Source organism: Heptranchias perlo, chromosome 10, assembly GCF_035084215.1.
Source record: "Heptranchias perlo isolate sHepPer1 chromosome 10, sHepPer1.hap1, whole genome shotgun sequence".
In the NCBI taxonomy this organism is placed as follows: domain Eukaryota; kingdom Metazoa; phylum Chordata; class Chondrichthyes; order Hexanchiformes; family Hexanchidae; genus Heptranchias; species Heptranchias perlo.
This window is the reverse complement of record NC_090334.1, coordinates 8366800-8387156: the sequence shown is the minus strand read 5'-3', so window position 1 is coordinate 8387156 and position 20357 is coordinate 8366800. Positions and strand designations below refer to the sequence as shown.

The 20357-nt window shown below is 45.7% G+C and overlaps 1 protein-coding gene across 2 annotated transcripts in view; it reads left to right on the top strand.

Moving 5' to 3' along the window:
* ccdc135 (coiled-coil domain containing 135) overlaps positions 1 to 20357 on the top strand; it is a 124317-nt gene that overhangs the window by 86604 nt on the left and 17356 nt on the right. For both annotated transcript variants that reach the window (XM_067991192.1, XM_067991191.1), the window contains exons 14-15: positions 1620 to 1730; positions 8745 to 8855. In XM_067991192.1, the coding sequence (XP_067847293.1) occupies positions 1620 to 1730; positions 8745 to 8855 (222 nt within the window). The remainder of the gene's footprint in view (positions 1 to 1619; positions 1731 to 8744; positions 8856 to 20357) is intronic.

The following is a 20357-nucleotide window of genomic DNA, read 5'->3' as shown; positions in this document are numbered from 1 at the left end:
TTAGACGGTTGAGGAGTGATCTAATTGAGGTCTTTAAAATGATAAAGGAAGTTGACAGGGTAGATACAGAGAAACTATTTCTTTTGGTGGGGGAATCCAGAACAAGGGGGCACAATCTTAAAATTAGAGCTAGGCTATTCAGGAGTAAAATTAGGAAGCACTTTTTCACACAAAGGGTAGTGGAAATATGGAACTCTCTCCCCAAAAAGGCTGTGGATGCTGGGTGAATTGAAATTTTCAAGGCTGAGGTCAATAGATTTTTATTTGGTAAGGGTATCAAGGGATATGTTTCAAAGGTGGGTGGACGGAGTTGAGATACAGATCAGCTCTGATCTAATTAAATGGTGGAGCAGGCTCAAGGGGCTGAATGACCTACTCCTGTTCCTATGTTCGTATGAATGACTGAAATCAGTGGGTCACTGCGTGGAGAATCGCAGGTACAGACCTACATCCCTCCATCAGAGAGGCCAGAGAGATAGCGTGTATGGCCAGCAACAGGTAAAAGTTAATATTCAGGGATCTTGGGGGAAATTTTAATGGGGAGCTGGGAAGAGAGCTGGAGTCGGGGTGGGGGGGCAGGGGGGGCAGGGAGGGGAGCGGGGGTGGGTGGGCGATTTCCTAATGGGAAACTCAGAAGTATGGGTTTCCCGGACGTCCTTACAATTTTGATGTAAGGACATCTTTCAATTTTTTTCAGTAGTTTTCCCGCCCGACAGCCAACCAGATGTCGGGAGGGCAGCCAGGGAGCGGATGCCAGCAGATAAGTCTTAGGACGAGGGTGGGGGGGCAGTCGTGAGGGTGGGACATCGGGGGGTTGTCGGTCATGAGAGATCATCGGGGGAGTCATCAGGGTCAGGGGTCACTGGGGGGGTCATCGGGAGGGGTCGGTCATCAGGGGCTCAGTCATGGAGGGTCGGACATTGGGGGTGTCAGAACTTGTTGGGGAGGTTGGAGATCTTGTGGGGGGGGCTCGAGGATCATGGGATGATCGGAGATTGTGGGAGGGGGATCGGACATGGGGGGGTTTGACATGGGGAGGTTTGGAGATAGTGGGGGTGGGGTCGGTTGATCGCATGTGGGGGATTGCGGCAGGTAGGCTTCTTGGGCCTAGAGGGAACACTCCCGCTCCTCCTGGCCCACATGCAGTGCAATGAAGGCACTCACCTGTCGATCCGGGCCTTCTCGCCTCCTCTCACGTGGCAAGAATCAGAAAGCCCAGGAATCCCAGCCCTCAGGAGTTAAAAATAAAAAACCTATTAAAATGGAGGCCCGTAGCCTCCTTAAAAGATTTCACTGATCGACCTGTCTCCTGAGAGCGGGTTGTTCACCCACCCCTCAACCAGTCTCCGTTAAAAATGGAAGTGGGCAGGTTGGAGGCGAGTTGGGGTTGGGTTTTACATTTTTACAATTTTTACATTCACATCTGACTCCAACCCACCCATTCTTGAGGTTAAAATTTACCCCCTTGTGTCAGTCTAATTTACATTGTACTTTTGCGTAGCAGATGTGACTGTTATTTTCTACCTTCTGAGGAGAGATATCTAAACCTGTAACTACGAGAAAAATAATTCAGATTCTGGCGTTTAAGAAATCCATCCAATATTTTTAATGTCCTGCAGGTTGACCCACTGGCAAAGCCAATGAAAAATGTGGTTCTGTATCAGACTTTGATGGAACTATTGAAGACACAGGCCAGGTCGATGCAAAACGTCAGAGATTCTGAGCATGAGGTAGTGTCTGAGCCACCTACAAATATGTTAATTTGCAATGCACGATACCAGGAGCTTTCAGCTTGAGAACGAGAAAGCTTGAATTTATGTAGACCGCCTTTCACATCCTCAGGATGTCCCAAAGCACTTTGCAGCCAATGAACTATTTTTGAAGTGTAGTCACTGTTGTTATGTAGGCAAACGTGGCAGCCAATTTTCAAACAGCAAGGTCCCACGGACAGCAAATGAGATGAATGGACAGTTAATCAGTGGTGCTGTTTGAGGGATAAATATTGCCCAGGACACCAAGGGAACATATGAACATATTAAAAAGGACTGGAATATCTCATCCCACGTGGTGCAACCTTCTCACTCCATTAACCCCATCCCACCACTCCCCCCCGCCCCAACCCTCCCGGGACAGGCAATAAAATTTTTAAAACTTGGGCCATTTTAGGAAAAAAGCTGTGCGATTCCTCTCCAATTGCCACAGGCAATCAAGCAAGCTCCAGGAAATCACAGTGACTGGTATCACCATCCTTGTCAATCCACCCATCTCTGTAATCCACTTGCAGGAACTCATCTAGTTCCCCTTTGAACACTTGCAGTGAATCCACACTCACTGCATGTCCTGATAACTTCTAGTTTGACTAGTCTCTGCAAAAAGATGAACTTCCTGGAATCTAACCTATTTCTATGCTTTTGTAACTTGAATGGATGCCTCCTAGTTCTCCCCTGACTAGGGACAGAATCTGATCCCCTCATTGCTTTAAAGATCTCAGTCATATCTCCTTGCAAGGCCACAATTTTCCAAGATAAAAAGTCCTTGATCTTCTTTGACAAAGTGCCATGGGATCCTTTACGTCTAACTGAGCAGTCAGACAAGGCCTATGTTTAACGTCTCATCTGAAAGACAGTATCTCTGGCAATGCAGCACTCCCTCAGTGATGCACTAAAGTGTCAGCCTAAATTATCTGCTTAAATCCATCATGGGGCTTGAACCCACAGCCTTCTGCTTTGGTTAGACCCCATTTAGTGTACTGCTTTCAATTCTAGGCACCGCACCTCAGGAACGATCTATTGGCCTTGGAGGGGGTACAGTGCAGATTCACCAGAATAATACCGGGGCTAAAAAGGTTAAATTATGAGAACAGGTTTCATAGACCAGGCTTGTATTCCCTTGAGTATAGCAGATTAGGGGGTGATCTAATTGAAGTGTTTAAGATGATTAAAGGATTTGATAGGGTGGGTAGAGAGAAACTACTTCCTCTGGTGGGGAGTCCAGAACAATTAGAGCTAGGTCATTCAGGGGTGATGTCAGGAAGCATTTCTTTGTACAAAGGGTAGTGGAAATCTGGAACTCTCTCCCCAAAAAAGCTATTGAGGCTGGGGGTCAGTTGAAAATTTCAAACCTGAGATTGATAGATCTTTGTTAGGCATGGGTATTAAGGGTTACAGAACCAAGATGGAGTTAAGATATTGATCAGTTATGATCTAATTGAATGGCGGGAACAGGCTTGAAGGGTTAATTGGCCTACTCCTGTTCCTACGTTCCTTCTGACTCAGAGGTGAGAGCATTACCCAGAACTGTTTTCTAACCAGCTAACCATTTATTCTCCAAGGCGTATCATTGATTTCTGTCTTGCAATTCTCCTTCCAGCCTGCTCTCTTGAAGATGCAGACCTTTACTGGGGTGTGATTCAGAGTAGTTGTTTCCTTATCTCCCCCAGGCTTGCCGTCTTCCTACAATCGTCAGGCTGTTAAAATCCAAGCTTGGCATCATGTGGTCATTGCTCTCCGATTCCCCTCTATTACTTTTTACCGGTTTAATGAGGGAGTTTAATTTACACAGGGCAGGATCCGAGGAAAACCCTAAAGAAACTGCGTAAACAGTGTTTGCACCGTTTCTCTGGATTTTCAGTGGCTCTTCTGCCAAAATTATGTCGGACGATCGGGAGAACCCCTTGCGGAGATTCAATCCCATGGTGTCCTGCAGCATAGTCTTTGACCCCTTGCTTTTGTTTCTCAATAATTCTCCTGAGGAATTTGCTGCAGCAGAAAGCAGTAGAGTGTTGACCCCAGATGGGCTGTTCGGATCTGTGAAATGCCTGGGAGAGCTTGCCTCACTTGTATTGTTCTTTACAATCATTAGCCCAGTCATCTAGACCAATTCTCTTTCCAACAGGGTCGTCACCTTTGAGTACAAAGTGCCCCAACAAATGGCACAAAACTTTTGACAAGCTAATGAGACAGAGGATAAAAGAAAAAAAATGGAAAAACATTTTAAAAATGGCCTCAAAATGCTACCTTGAATCTTCACATAGGGTTGGTTAGATCGTCTACTTCCACCTCCGTAATATCGCCCGTCTCCAACCATGGAGGGTCAAGGATGTCACTGAGCGGCTGCAGAACATTCTTGGGGGGAAGGGTGAACAGCCTCATATCTGTACCAATGACATAGATAGAAAGAGTGATGAGGTCCTGCAGGCAGATTTTAAGTAGTTAGGAAAGAGATTAAGAAGCAGGACCTCAAAGGTAGTAATCTCCAGATTACTCCTGGTGCCACGCGCTAACGAGTATAGAAATAGGAGGATAGAGCAGATGAATGCATGGAGAGATGGTACAGGAGGGAGGGCTTTAGATTCCTGGGGCATTGGGACCAGTTCTGGGGAAGGTGGGACTTATACAGGCCAGATGGGTTGTACCTCAACAGAGCTGGGGCCAATGACCTCGCGGGGAGATTCACTAGTGTTGTGGGGGAGCGTTTAAACTAATTTGGCAGGGGGATGGGCACCAGGATGTAGCATTGGAAAGGAGAAACAAGGGCCACAAAGGATCAGGAGAGAAAGATAGCATTAGAGCAAGTAATAGTACATTATTAGGTAGGATCAGACTAAGAGAGAGAGTACAAGAAAGTCTAGGACTGGTTTGCAGTGCATGTGTGTAAACGCACGAAGCATGGTAAACAAGGTTGGTGAGCTGCAGGCGCAAATAGTCACATGGGAATACGATGTCGTGGCGATAATGAAGACCTGGCTCAAAAAAGGGCAGGATTGGGTATAAGGTGTTCAGGAAAGATAGGGAAGGAAAGAAAGTGGAGGGGGTGGTGGCAGCATTGATTAAGGAGAACATTGCAGTACTGGGGAGAAAGGATGTCCTGGAGGAGTCAAGGACAGAATCTATTTGGTTAGAGTTAAGAAATAAAAGAGGTGCCATTACACTACTGGGTGTATTCTATAGGCCACCAACTAGTGGGAAGGATATAGAGGAGCAAATTTGCAGAGAAATTACAGAGAGGTGCAAAAGCCATAGAGTAGTGATAACTGGGGACTTCAACTATCCTAATATAGACTGGGATAACAATAATAATAAGGGGCAAAAAGGGGGAGGAATTTTTGAAATGCATTCAGGATAACTTTCTAGGGAATGAAGAGGGCCAAGTGGAGCAAGTGTCAGTGGGGGGGTATTTAAGGAACAGCGATCATAGTATCATAAGGTATAGAATAGCTATGGAAAAGGACACAGACCACTCTAAAGTAAAAATATTCAATTGGAGGAGGGCTGATTTCAGTGGGATGAGAACAGACCTGGCCCGGGTAAATTGGAATCAAAGATTGGCAGGCAAAACTGTAATTGGGCGGCCTTTAAAGAGGAGATGGTTCAGGTACAGTCTAGGCACATTCCCATGAGGCAGAAAGGTAGGGCAACTAAAGCTAGAGCTCCCTGGATGACAAAAGAGATAGTGAGTAAGATGAAACGGAAAAAAGGGGCGTATGATAGATGTCAGGTTGATAACACAAGTGAGAACCAAGCAGAATGTAGAAAGTTCAGAAGGGAAGTGAGAAAGGAAATAAGAGGGGCAAAGAGAGAGCATGAGAATAGACTGGCGGCTATCATAAAAGGGAATCCAAAAGTCTTTTACAGGCATGTAAACAGTAAACGGGTAGTAAGAGGAGGGGTGGGGCCGATTATGGACCATAAAGGAGATCGACTCATGGAGGCAGAGGGGATGGCCAAGGTACTAAATGAGAACTTTGCATCTGCCTCTACCAAGGAAGAAGATGCTGCCAAAGTCTCAGTAAAGCAAGATGTAGTTGAGATCCTAGATGGGCTAAAAATTGATAAAGAAGAGGTACTATAGCGACTAGCTGTACTTAAAGTAGATAAGTCACCTGGTCCAGATGGGATGCATCCTAGGTTGCTGAGGGAAGTAAGGGTGGAAATTGCGGAGGTACTGGCCATAATCTTCCAAACATCCGTAGATACTGGGGTGGTGCCAGAGGACTGGAGAATTGCAAATGTTACACCCTTGTTCAAAAAAGGGTGTAAGGATAAACCCAGCAACTATAGGCCAGTCAGTTTAACCTCAGTGGTGGGGAAACTTTTAGAAACGATAATCCGGGACAGAATTAACAATCACTTGGACAAGTGTGGATTGATTAGGGAAAGCCAGCACGGATTTGTTAAAGGCAACTATTTGTTTAACTAACCTGATAGAATTTTTTGATGAGGTAACAGAGAGGGTCGATGAGGGCAATGCAGTTGATGTGGTGTATGTGTACTTTCAAAAGGCGTTTGATTAAGTGCCGCATGATAGGCTTATCATCAAGATTGGGGCCATGGAATAAAGGGGGTATTAGCAACATGGATACAGAATTGGCTAAGTAACAGGAAACAGAGAGTAGTGGTGAATGGTTGTTTTTCGGACTGGAGGGAGTTGTACAGTGGTGTTCCCCAGGGGTCGGTGCTGGGACCACTGTTTTTCTTGATATATATTAATGACTTGGACTTGGGTGTACAGGGCACAATTTCAAAATTTGCAGATGTCACAAAACTTGGAAGGGTAGTAAACATTGAGGAGGATAGTGATAGCCTTCAAGAGGATATAGACAGGCTGGTGGCATGGGCGGACATGTGGCAGATGAAATTTAACACAGAAAAATGCGAGGTGATACATTTCAGTAGGAAGAATGAGGAGAGGCAATATAAACTAGAGGGCACAACTCTAAAAGGGGTATAGGAACAGAGAGATCTGGGGGTATATGTGCACAAATTGTTGAAGGTGGCAGGGCAGGTTGAGAAAACGGTTAAAAAAGCATACGGGATCCTGGGCTTTATTAATTGAGGCAAAGAGTACAAAAGTATTGAAGTCATGATGAACCTTTATAAAACACTGGTTCGGCCACAACTGGAGTATTGTGTCTAGTTCAGGGCACCGCACTTTAGGAAAGATGTGAAGGCCTTAGAGAGGGTGCAGAAGAGATTTACCAGAATGATTCCAGGGATGAGGGACTTTAGTTACATGGATAGACTGGAGAAGCTGGGATTGTTCTGCTTGGAACAGACACGGTGGCGAGGAGATTTGATAGAGGTATTCAAAATCATGAAGGGTCTAGACAGAGTAGATAGAGAGAAACTGTTCCCATTGGTGGAAGGATCAAGAACCAGAGGACATAGATTTAAGGTGATTGGCAAAAGAACCAATGTGACATGAGGAAAAACTTTTTTACACAGCGAGTGGTTAGGATCTGGATTGCACTGCCCGAGGGGGTGGTGGAGGCAGATTCAATCATGGCCTTCAAAAGGGAACTGGATAAGTACTTGAAAGGAAAAAAATTGCAGGGCTATGGGGATAGGGTGGGGGAGTGGGACTAGCTGGATTGCTCTTGCATAGAGTAGGCGCAGACTCGATGGGTCGAATGGCCTCTTTCCGTGCTGTAACCTTTCTATGATTCTATGATTCTATTCCTCAGCCCATTGGCTGCTGAACTCTTCTATGGGAAATGGCTCAGTCTCTAGCAACTTTGGGCATCCACTTGATGGGTAGATGAATCAGCGACATCCAGTATTGGATGAGGAGAAATTTCCTCCAATTAAATATTGGGAAGACCAAAGCCATTGTCTTTGGTCCCCGCCACAAACTCTGTTCTCCAGCCACCGACTCCATCCCCCTCCCTGACCACTACCTGAGGCTGAATCAGACTGTTTGCAACCTCAGCGTCTTACATTACAACAGTGACTACACTTCAAAAGTACTTTTGAAGAGTTGAAGTTTACGGAGGGTCAAAGGTAGGAGGCGGCCAAGAGAGAATTGGAATAGTTGAGTCTGGAGGTAACAAAGGCATGGATGAGGGTTTCAGTAGTCGATGGGCTTAGGCGTATCACGGGTGGAGACAGGCGATATTGAGGAGATGGAAGTAGGCGGTCTTAGAGATGGAGAGGATATTTGGTAGGTAGCTCAGCTCAGGGTCAAATAGAAAAACAAAGACTTGCATTTATATAGTGCCTTTCATGACCTCAGGACATCCCAAAGCGCTTTACAGCCAATGAAATACTTTTGAAGTATAGTCACAGTTGCAATGTAGGAAACATGGCAGCCAATCTGCGCACAGCAAGATGCCACAAACAGCAATGTGATAATGAACAGATTAGATTATCTGTTTAAGTGATGTTGGATGAGGGATAAATATTGGCCGGGACACCGTAGTGTACTCCCCTGCTTTGAAATACTGCCATGGGAACTCTTCTATCCACCTGAGAGGGCAGTCAGGGCCTTGGTTTAATGTCTCATTCAAAAGATGGCACCTCCAACAGTGCAGCACTGGAGTATCAGCCTAGATTATGTGCTCAAGTTCACAGAGTGGGACTTGAACCCACAACTTTCTGACCCAGAGGCGAGAGTACTACTCCAGACACTTGAGCACTGAACCTCAGCAGCCACCAATGTAGGGCATGGTGAAAGTGCAATCTGCAAACTGGGTCATTTTGACACAAAAAAAAACATACAAAGTTCACATCAAATAGTGCGCTTGTTCTATAATGTGTGTTCTATTTTTATGCAGGCAGGAACCAATTTACAGTAAATGAGTTAATGCCTTTGTAAAAATAGAGTGTTCAGGAACGCACTGACCCCGTTAAATGTTCGATGTGAACTTTGCCAATCAGAAATTCTACCCTGAAGTATTTACTGAACAGGATCTAAATTTCAAAAGCATTCAGTTAACAGTTGATACTGTGATTATTATTACGTTTAAGGTACGTGAAATTCTCAAGGACAGGGGAGCAGAACGCAGGGCGAATGAACTGAGCATCTCAGTATACGACACAGAAAGAAATGAGAAAGCTAAAGAACACAGGAGGGAGCAGGTGAGCGTGGAAAAATGTGTAAAGAATCCCAGATCTGCTTACGCTCACAGCAAGAAATCCAAGCGCCTTCCAATATCCTGGAATCTAGATGTCAGATAACGGTGTTGTTATTGGGCTTGTGAGTGTGGAAGGGTCATATTTATTGCACATGTACGGGGTTTGTTCAGTGAATTTCTGTGCTTGTTGGAATGGGGGATGAATGGCAGTACTGGGGAGTGAGATAATTTTTTCCTTTTAGTGCCAGTATTTAAAATAAAATGTAACAAAGGCAGTCAGAGGGGCAAAGAGAAGTAGATCATAGCTGTAGAAGGCTAATGCAACAGTAAGAAATATTTCCAGTATTTTAAGAGCAAGAGGAATAGCAAAGGAGGATGCATACATACAGGGTTGAAACAAATAGTAGTTAATATATAGTGAATGATTATGTCAGCTAGGGACAAGGCTGAAAGAGATCTGGGAGTGATTCCAGACTCAACATTGACCAAACCCAATCATTGTAGAGCAGCAATTAACGGAATGCTGAGCTATGTCATCAAATCAGTACAGTGTAAGTCTGTGACTTGTCACCCTGGTCAGGCCTCACCTTTAATACTATGTTCAGTTCAGGTTACCAAGGCACAAAGGAAACATCCAAGACCTGGAAGCGATTTAGAGAAGGGCTACAAGGCTGAACTAGTGTCAGAGGATTGAGTTACGAGAAGAGGTTAGAAAAACTTGGATTCCTTGAAAGGAGATGAATGATAGGGGACATTATAGAGGTATATAGGAGAGTAAGTGTAATAGGAAAGGTAAACCTGGAGCACTATTTCAAGTTAAACCATGACTGGAGGACAAGGCGACATGGGTACATAACTGGTAAAAGGCAAGTTCAGGACTGATACTAAGCACTTCTTCACACAGGATGATTAATACCTGGAATGGTCTTCTGATTCCTGTATTGGGGGCAAAAACTCTGGAGTCATTTCTGAGGCAGTTAGATGCTGGGCTGAGGAGATGTGGGTTTCTATGGAAGCATAAGCTAGATGGACCAAATGGCCTCTCTCAACTGCCCTTATCTTTGTGTCAGAATTGTGCATTTTCAGGTCAAATGCAGCACGGATTAGATGAAGAATTGATAGGGTTCAGGCATTCCCCAAACCCCTTAACTCAGCCTTCAGAGAATTACCCCTTATTGTACCAATGCAACTTTCAGAAGGCCTTCAATAAGGTACCACATATTGGACACATGACTAAGGTCAGAGAATGTGGATTCGGGGACAAGTAGCAGATGGATAGCAAACTGACGACAAAACAGAGAGTAGGGGTTAACGGTAGTTACTCAGACTGGTGGAAGGTGAGAAGTGGTGTTCCACAGGATCGGTGGTGGGACCACTGTTGTTCACCATTTACCTAAATGATTTGGACTCGGGAATCGGAAGCACGACGTCAAAATTTGTGGATGACACCAAATTGGGGGTATACTTAATACCGAGGAGGACTGCGACAAAATACAAGAAGACATTAACAAACTTGCAGAATGGATGGCTAAATGGCAAATGAATTTCAATATAGGTAAGTGTGAGGTTGTGCATTTTGGTAGGAGGAATAAGGAGGCCACCTACTCCTTGGAAAATAAGAGTCTAAATGGAGTACAGCCGCAAAGGGACTAGGGGTACAGATTCACAAATCATTAAAAGTAGCAACGCGGGTTAACAAAACCATAAAAAATGCAAACAAAGCACTGGGGTTCATTTCCAGAGGAATACAATTCAAAAGCAGAGAAGTTATGTTAAACTTGTATCAAACCTTGGTTTGACCACACTTGGAATACTGTGCATAGTTCTGGTCTCCATATTACAAAAAGGATATGGAAGCACTGGAGAAAGTGCAAAAAAGAATTACAAGCATGATATAAAACTGAGAGGGTACAACTATCAGGAAAGACTAAACAGGCTGAGGTCCTTTTCTTTAGAAAAGAGAAGACTGAGAGGTGACCTGACAGAGGTCTTTAAAATTATGCAGATTTTTGATAGGGTAGACGTAGAGAAGATGTTTCCTCTTGTGGGGGAGTCCAAAACTAGAGGCCATAAATATAAGATAGTCACAACACTGGCATCTACCCGACAATGTGAAAAATTGCCAGGTATGTTCTGTCCACAAAAAGCAGGACAAATCCAATCCGGCCAATTACTGCCCCATCAGTCTACTCTCAATCATCAGCAAAGTGATGGAAGGTGTCGTCGACAGTGCTATCAAGTGGAACTTACTCACCAATAACCTGCTCACCGATGCTCAGTTTGGATTCCACCAGGACCACCCGGCTCCAGACCTCATTACAGCCTTGGTCCAAACATGGACAAAAGTGCTGAATTCCAGAGGTGAGGTGAGAGTGACTGCCCTTGACATCAAGGCAGCATTTGACCGAGTGTGCACCAAGGAGCCCTAGTAAAATTGAAGTCAATGGGAATCAGGGGGAAAACTCTCCAGTGGCTGGAGTCATACCTAGCACAAAGGAAGATGGTAGTGGTTGTTGGAGGCCAATCATCTCAGCCCCAGGGCATTGCTGCAGAAGTTCCTCAGGGCAGTGTCCTAGGCCCAACCATCTTCAGCTGCTTCATGAATGACCTTCCCTCCATCATAAGGTCAGAAATGGGGATGTACGCTGATGATTGCACAGTGTTCAGTTCCATTTGCAACCCCTCAGATAATGAAGCAGTCCGAGCCCACATGCAGCAAGACCTGGACAACATCCAGGCTTGGTCTCATAAGTGGCAAGTAACATTCGCGCCAGATAAGTGCCAGGCAATGACCATCTCCAACAAGAGAGGGTCTAACCACCTCCCCTTGACATTCAACGGCATTACCATCGCCGAATCCCCCACCATCAACATCCTGGGGGTCACCATTGACCAGAAACTTAACTGGACCAGCCATATAAATACTGTGGCTACAAGAGCAGGTCAGAGGCTGGGTATTCTGCGGCGAGTGACTCACCTCCTGACTCCCCAAAGCCTTTCCACCATCTACAAGGCACAAGTCAGGAGTGTGATGGAATACTCTCTACTTGCCTGGATGAGTGCAGCTCCAACAACACTCAAGAAGCTCGACACCATCCAGGACAAAGCAGCCCACTTGATTGGCACCCCATCCACCACCCTAAACATTCACTCCTTTCCCCACCGACGCACTGTGGCTGCAGTGTGTACCATCCACAGGATGCACTGCAGCAACTTGCCAAGGCTTCTTCGACAGCACCTCCCAAACCCACGAACTCTACCACCTAGAAGGACAAGAGCAGCAGGCACATGGGAACAACACCACCTGCACGTTCCCCTCCAAGTACACACCATCCCGACTTGGAAATATATCGCCATTCCTTCATCGTCGCTAGGTCAAAATCCTGGAACTCCCTTCCTAACAACACTGAGGGAGAACCGTCAGCACACGGACTGCAGCGGTTCAAGAAGGCGGCTCACCACTATCTTCTCAAGGGCAATTAGGGATGGGCAATAAATGCCGGCCTTGCCAGCGACGCCCACATCGCCAGCGACGCCCACATCCCATGAACAAATAAAAAAAAGAATTCAGGAGAAACTTCTTTACTCAGGGAGTGGTGAGAAGGTGGAACTTGCTACCACATGGAGTAGTTGATTAGCATGGATGCATTTAAGGGGAAGCTAGATGTTGGATAATTCCTTCCTTATCCTTTTTAAAACAGATTCAAAAAGCCAGAGACAGCAATATGTCAGACAATTAACTTCATTTATTATTGTTTCAGAACATTCATCTTAAGACTACATACAGAACTGTGCTTGCAGTATCTACGTCTAAAAACTCACATGTGAAGAAGTTCATGGGAATTGTGAACACTGCTTATCCAAAGCCTGTTCACGTTACCTTGCCTTGAAGGTAGTCAAAGCACCTAAAGAGCTTAGCTTCATATCTCACTCAGAATTGCATAGAATGTACAGCACAAAAGCAGGCCATTCGGCCCAACAGGTCCATGCCGGTGTTTATGCTCCACACGAACCTCCCCCCACCCTACTTCATCTAACCCTATTAGCACAGGTTTAGATGAAGAAAGGCTATTTCTTTCTCCCTCATGAGTTTATCTACCTTTCCCTTAAATGCATCTATGGTAGTCTCCTCAACTACTCCTTATGGTACTAAATTCCACATTCTAACTACACTCTGGGTAAAGAAGTTTCTCCTGAATTCTCTATTGGATTTATTAGTGACTATCTTATATTTATTGCCCCTAGTTCTGGTCTCCCCTGCAACTGGAGTCACCTTCTCTACGTCTACACTAGCAAACCCTTTCAAAATCTTAAAGACCTCTATTAGTTCACCCCTCAGTCTTCTCTTTTCTGGTTAAAAGAGCCACAGCCTGTTCGATCTTTCCTGATAGGAATAACCTGTCAGTTCTGGTATCATCCAGAACTTTTTTTTTGCACCTTCTCCAGTACCTCTATATCATTTTTATAATATGGAGACCAGAACTGTTCACACTACCCCAAGTGTGGTCTAACCAAGGTTCTATACAAGTTTAACGTAACTTCTCTGCTTTTCAATTCTATCCCTCTAGAAATGAACCCTAGTGCTTGGTTTGCTTTTTCTATTCCCTTATTAAGCTGCGTAGCTACTTTTAGTGATTTATGTATCTGTACTCCCAGATCCCTTTGCTCCTCTACCCCATTGGGACTCTTATTTTCCAATGAGTATGTGTTCTCCTTATTCTTCTTATCAAAATGTATCACCTCACACTTAATTCATTTGCCAATTACATGCCCATTCTGCAAGTTTATTAATGTCTTCCTGTATTTTTTCTCAGTCCTCCTCAGTATTAACTACACCCCCCAATTTGGTGTTGTCCACCAATTTTGAAATTGTACTTCCGATTCCCGATTCCATATCATTTATGCAAATGGTGAACAACAGCACCGATCCTTGTGGAACACCACTTCCCATCTTTTGCCAGTCTGACTAACTACCTTTAACCCCTACTCTCTGTTTTCTGTTTTGTAGCCAGCTTGTTATCCATTCTGCTACTTGTCCCCCGACTCCACATGCTCTGACCTTAGTTATGAGTCGACTATGACGTACCTTATCGAAGGCCTTTTGAAATTCCAAATATATTGGGTGAGAAATTGGGCTGTGTAGCGCCCGTTGTTACGGCGCCACGCAGCCTCCCGAAGTGCCAAGATGGCGTCTTGGCTGCACACACACGTTTCCAGCGTGACATACTTCAGACGCCATCTTGGTATAGGTATGAGCGCATGTGCAAATACCAAACGCCGGCAGCATGTAAAGTAAGGAGAAAATGGATACAATCAGCGTACAACACTGATTTAAAGTGATAGACACCATTTTGGGACTTAACACTCAACTCAACGCACAGTCTTAACCATGACCATCTGAACGTGTCTTACCCCCGCCCCTCACCAGTGCTATTTAAAGGGACCATGTGGCTGGATTATTGCTTCTGGCTGCTGATGCATTTGTAACTGTTTTTTTTTATTCGTTCACGGGATGTGGGCGTCGCTGGCAAGGCCGGCATTTATTGCCCATCCCTAATTGCCCTCGAGAAGGTGGTGGTGAGCCGCCTTCTTGAACCGCTGCAGTCCGTGTGGTGACGGTTCTCCCACAGTGCTGTTAGGAAGGGAGTTCCAGGATTTTGACCCAGCGACAATGAAGGAACGGCGATATATTTCCAAGTCGGGATGGTGTGTGACTTGGAGGGGAACGTGCAGGTGGTGTTGTTCCCATGCGCCTGCTGCCCTTGTCCTTCTAGGTGGTAGAGGTCGCGGGTTTGGGAGGTGCTGTCGAAGAAGCCTTGGCGAGTTGCTGCAGTGCATCCTGTGGATGGTGCACACTGCAGCCACAGTGCGCCGGTGGTGAAGGGAGTGAATGTTTAGGGTGGTGGATGGGGTGCCAATCAAGCGGGCTGCTTTATCTTGGATGGTGCCGAGCTTCTTGAGTGTTGTTGGAGCTGCACTCATCCAGGCAAGTGGAGAGTATTCCATCACACTCCTGACTTGTGCCTTGTAGATGGTGGAAAGGCTTTGGGGAGTCAGGAGGTGAGTCACTCGCCGCAGAATACCCAGCCTCTGACCTGCTCTCGTAGCCACAGTATTTATATGGCTGGTCCAGTTAAGTTTCTGGTCAATGGTGACCCCCAGGATGTTGATGGTGGGGGATTCGGCGATGGTAATGCCATTGAATGTCAAGGGGAGGTGGTTAGACTCTCTCTTGTTGGAGATGGTCATTGCCTGGCACTTATCTGGCGCGAATGTTACTTGCCACTTATCAGCCCAAGCCTGGATGTTGTCCAGGTCTTGCTGCATGCAGGCTCGGACTGCTTCATTATCTGAGGGGTTGCGAATGGAACTGAACACTGTGCAGTCATCAGCGAACATCCCCATTTCTGACCTTATGATGGAGGGAAGGTCATTGATGAAGCAGCTGAAGATGGTTGGGCCTAAGACACTGCCCTGAGGAACTCCTGCAGCAATGCCCTGGGGCTGAGATGATTGGCCTCCAACAACCACTACCATCTTCCTTTGTGCTAGGTTTGACTCCAGCCACTGGAGAGTTTTCCCCCTGATTCCCATTGACTTCAATTTTACTAGGGCTCCTTGGTGCACACTCGGTCAAATGCTGCCTTGATGTCAAGGGCAGTCACTCTCACCTCACCTCTGGAATTCAGCTCTTTTGTCCATGTTTGGACCAAGGCTGTAATGAGGTCTGGAGCCGAGTGGTCCTGGCGGAACCCAAACTGAGCATCGGTGAGCAGGTTATTGGTGAGTAAGTGCCGCTTGATAGCACTGTCAACGACACCTTCCATCACTTTGCTGATGATTGAGAGTAGACTGATGGGGCGGTAATTGGCCGGATTGGATTTGTCCTGCTTTTTGTGGACAGGACATACCTGGGCAATTTTCCACATTGTCGGGTGGATGCCAGTGTTGTAGCTGTACTGGAACAGCTTGGCTCGAGGCGCAGCTAGTTCTGGAGCACAAGTCTTCAGCACTACAGCTGGGATGTTGTCAGGGCCCATAGCCTTTGCTGTATCCAGTGCACTCAGCCGTTTCTTGATATCACGTGGAGTGAATCGAATTGGCTGAAGACTGGCTTCCGTGATGGTGGGGATATCGGGAGGAGGCTGAGATGGATTATCCACTCGGCACTTCTGGCTGAAGATGGTTGCAAACGCTTCAGCCTTGTCTTTTGCACTCACGTGCTGGACTCCGCCATCATTGAGAATGGGGATGTTTGCAGAGCCTCCTCCTCCCGTTAGTTGTTTAATTGTCCACCACCATTCACGACTGGATGTGGCAGGACTGCAGAGCTTTGATCTGATCCGTTGGTTGTGGAATCGCTTAGCTCTGTCTGTAGCATGTTGCTTCCGCTGTTTAGCATGCATGTAGTCCTGAGTTGTAGCTTCACCAGGTTGGCACCTCATTTTTAGGTACGCCTGGTGCTGCTCCTGGCATGCTCTTCTACACTCCTCATTGAACCAGGGTTGATCCCCTGGCTTGTTCGTAATGGTAGAGTGAGGAATATGCCAGGCCATGAGGTTACAGATTGTGCTGGAATACAATTCTGCTGCTGCTGATGGCCCACAGCGCCTCATGGATGCCCAGTTTTGAGCTGCTAGATCTGTTCTGAATCTATCCCATTTAGCACGGTGGTAGTGCCACACAACACGTTGGATGGTGTCCTCAGTGCGAAGACGGGATTTCATCTCCACGAGGACTGTGCGGTGGTCACTCCTACCAATACTGTCATGGACAGATGCATTTGCGACAGGTAGATTGGTGAGGACGAGGTCAAGTAAGTTTTTCCCTCGTGTTGGTTCGCTCACCACCTGCCGCAGGCCCAGTCTAGCAGCTATGTCCTTCAGGACTCGGCCAGCTCGGTCAGTAGTGGTGCTACCGAGCCACTCTTGGTGCTGGACATTGAAGTCCCCCACCCAGAGTACATTTTGTGCCCTTGCTACCCTCAGTGCTTCCTCCAAGTGGTGTTCAACATGGAGGAGGACTGATTCATCAGCTGAGGGAGGACGGTAGGTGGTAATCAGCAGGAGGTTTCCTTGCCCATGTTTGACCTGATGCCATGAGATTTCATGGGGTCCAGAGTCAATGTTGAGGACTCCCAGGGCCACTCCCTCCTGACTGTATATCACTGTACCGCCACCTCTGGTGGGTCTGTCCTGCCGGTGGGACAGGACATACCCAGGGATGGTGATGGAAGAGTCTGGGACGTTGGCTGAAAGATATGATTCTGTGAGTATGGCTATGTCAGGCTGTTGCTTGACTAGTCTGTGGGACAGCTCTCCCAATTTTGGCACAAGTCCCCAGATGTTAGTAAGGAGGACCTTGCAGGGTCGACTGGGCTTGGTGTTTTTTTGCCATTGTCGTGTCCGGTGCCTAGTGGTCCGATGCCGGGTGGTCCGTCCGGTTTTATTCTTATTATGACTTTTCGTAGCGAGATTTTACAACTGAGTGGCTTGCTAGGCCATTTCAGAGGGCAATTAAGAATCAACCACATTGCTGTGGGTCTGGAGGTCTCCTAGACTTGAATACTACGACACGGACACATAGCCCAACATTTAGAGCCAAGACGTGTCGGAGTGAAGTTAGGAAACACTTCTGCATGCAAAGGTTGGGAGAAGTTTGGAACGCTCTTCTGCAAACAGCAGCTGATGCTAGCTCACTTGTGAATTCTAAATCTGAGATTGATAGATTTCTGTGAACCAAAGGTATTAAGGGATATGGGGCTAGGGCGGGTATATGGAGTTAGGTCACAGATCGACCATGATCTCACTGAACAGCGGAACAGGCTTGAGGGGCTAAATGCCACTGCCACTTGCTGCCTCCTGTTATGTGCCACATTCTCCTGCAAGAAAGTGGGATGTGTGTCTGGTTGATATGCCCATCATGGTTGAATAGCTGCCTGTGTGTGTGGGGCCTGTGAGTTGTGGGTGGGCGGCTTGCAACAGTGGTAATGTGTAAGGGTGAGAGGAAGCATCTGATTGGAAGGGTTGAGCACTGATGGAAAGAGTTTGTTGGTATGTGGGTGATGGGGGGTGTAGTGCATGGAGCAGTGGATGCGGCTAGTGATGCAGTTGATAGGAGATGCCACTTGACAGTTGACCTCACTCACCTTGACCACTCGTGTCAAAGCGTTGAATTTCTTCCTGCACTGCATCCATGTTCATGGCTCTGTGCGCCTAGCATTGACTTCGTCCCCCGCTGCCTCCCACTGCCTTTTGAGCATATGTCTGGAGGGCCTCTTACTCCCCTCCGGTTATAGGATGTCCCTCCTTCTGTCCACCTCTTGTACCAAGGTCTCTAGTGCATCAGCAGAGAACCTTGGTGCACGCACTCTCACAGGCCTGGTACAAATTCAGATGGCCAGCTTGGTGAGGTCTGGCATGTAGATTGAAGGATGTGGGATTTCGTGGCGAGCAACCTTTATTCAATATTTTAACATAACTCATCAGTTTGTAAACATAGGGACGGGACCTGCATCTGTGTTTTACGGGTGTGATGTCTGATCTCCATTCAGACTCCATGCAGACAGCAGACTGTTATTTTTTTTAGCAAATAACAAGTACCGACTATCTTTAAGAGATTTTAAGAGACATCCTCCCTTTAGATAAATGTGAGGTGATGCATTTTGGTAGATCGAATCGGGCCAGGACCTACTCCGTTAATGGTAGGGCGTTGGGGAGAGTTATAGAACAAAGAGATCTAGGAGTACAGGTTCAAAGCTCCTTGAAAGTGGAGTCACAGGTGGATAGGGTGGTGAAGAAGGCATTCAGCATGCTTGGTTTCTTTGGTCAGAACATTGAATACAGGAGTTGGGATGTCTTGTTGAAGTTGTACAAGACATTAGTAAGGCCACACTTGGAATACTGTGGACAGTTCTGGTCACCCTATTATAGAAAGGATATTATTAAACTAGAAAGAGTGCAGAAAAGATTTACTAGGATGCTACCGGGACTTGATGGTTTGACTTATAGGGAGAGGTTGGATAGACTGAGACTTTTTTCCCTGGAGAGTAGGAGGTTAAGGGGTGATCTTATAGAAGTCTATAAAATAATGAGGGGCATAGATAAGGTAGATAGTCAAAATCTTTTCCCAAAGGTAGGGGAGTCTATAACGAGGGGGCATAGATTTAAGGTGAGAGGGGAGAGATACAAAAGGGTCCAGAGGGGCAATTTTTTCACTCAAAGGGTGGTGAGTGTCTGGAACGAGCTGCCAGAGGCAGTAGTAGAGGCGGGTACAATTTTGTCTTTTAAAAAGCATTTGGACAGTTACATGGGTAAGATGGGTATAGAGGGATATGGGCCAAGTGCAGGCAATTGGGACTAGCTTAGTGGTATAAACTGGGCGACATGGACATGTTGGGCCGAAGGGCCTGTTTCCATGTTGTAAACTTCTATGATTCTATAAGAGATTGGGGCTCCCCCTGTTGGTGGAAAGTGCGCATTTCTTTGAATCGTCGTGTCAGGCCTCCTTTTCAATGTTGCTTGAAGGTCAATACTCAGGCCGGACGAATGTTTCATCCTGCCTGCGCAGGGGCATTGGCCGCAGGTTAATTGCAGATTGCAATATCAACGCCTTATAATAGGCCTTATCCAAGTTTTCCCCCATTATATCTACTGCATTATTCTTGTCTACCCTTTCTGTTACTGCTTCAAAGAATTCAATAAGATTGGTCAAGCACGACCTTCCCTTTTGAAATCCGTGCTGACTATTCTTATTATATTTTTGGTTTCTAGATATTTTTCTGTTATATCTTTGAGTAAGGATTCCATTATCTTTCCTACCACTGACATTAAGCTAATTGTTGCAGAGTTTTTTGGACTTGTTCTAGTTCCCTTTTTAAATGGCATTATTCCCTTTTCTAATGAATTAATATATTTATGTAATAGTGCCTCTGCTAAGTCTTTGATAATTTATTTTAATATGTGTGGATGCAATCCATCTGGACCAGGAGCTTTATCCTCTCTAAGTTTGGTTAGTTAATCAATTATCTCCCCCCTTTCTATCTTAAATGTCTTTATCATTTTTGTTTTCTTCTAATGTCATACCCACCTTGTTAGTCTCTCTGGTAAACACTGAGGCAAGGTAACTAGTCAATATTTCTGCCATTTCACTGTCATTGCCTGTGAGTTTATCTTGTGCATCCCTTTAGTGGTCATATCCCAATCCTGATTTTTCTTTTGTTATTTATGTGTCTGTAGAATACTTTGTTTCTTTTTATATTCCTTGCTAATTTAATTTCATAGTTCCTCTTTGTTTTCCTAATTGTTTTTTTGACTTCTTTCCTAACCCTAAAAATATTCCCTTTTGTTCATCCTTTCATTTATTGTCTATGTACTTAGTGTATACCTTTCTCTTTAGTGTAAATTTTGCCCTTATTTCTTTATTCTTCCATGGTGTGTCATTACTAGCTTGTTTGTTCTTGCTTTTTAGTGGGATATATTTCTCATGGTCTCTATTGATCACCATT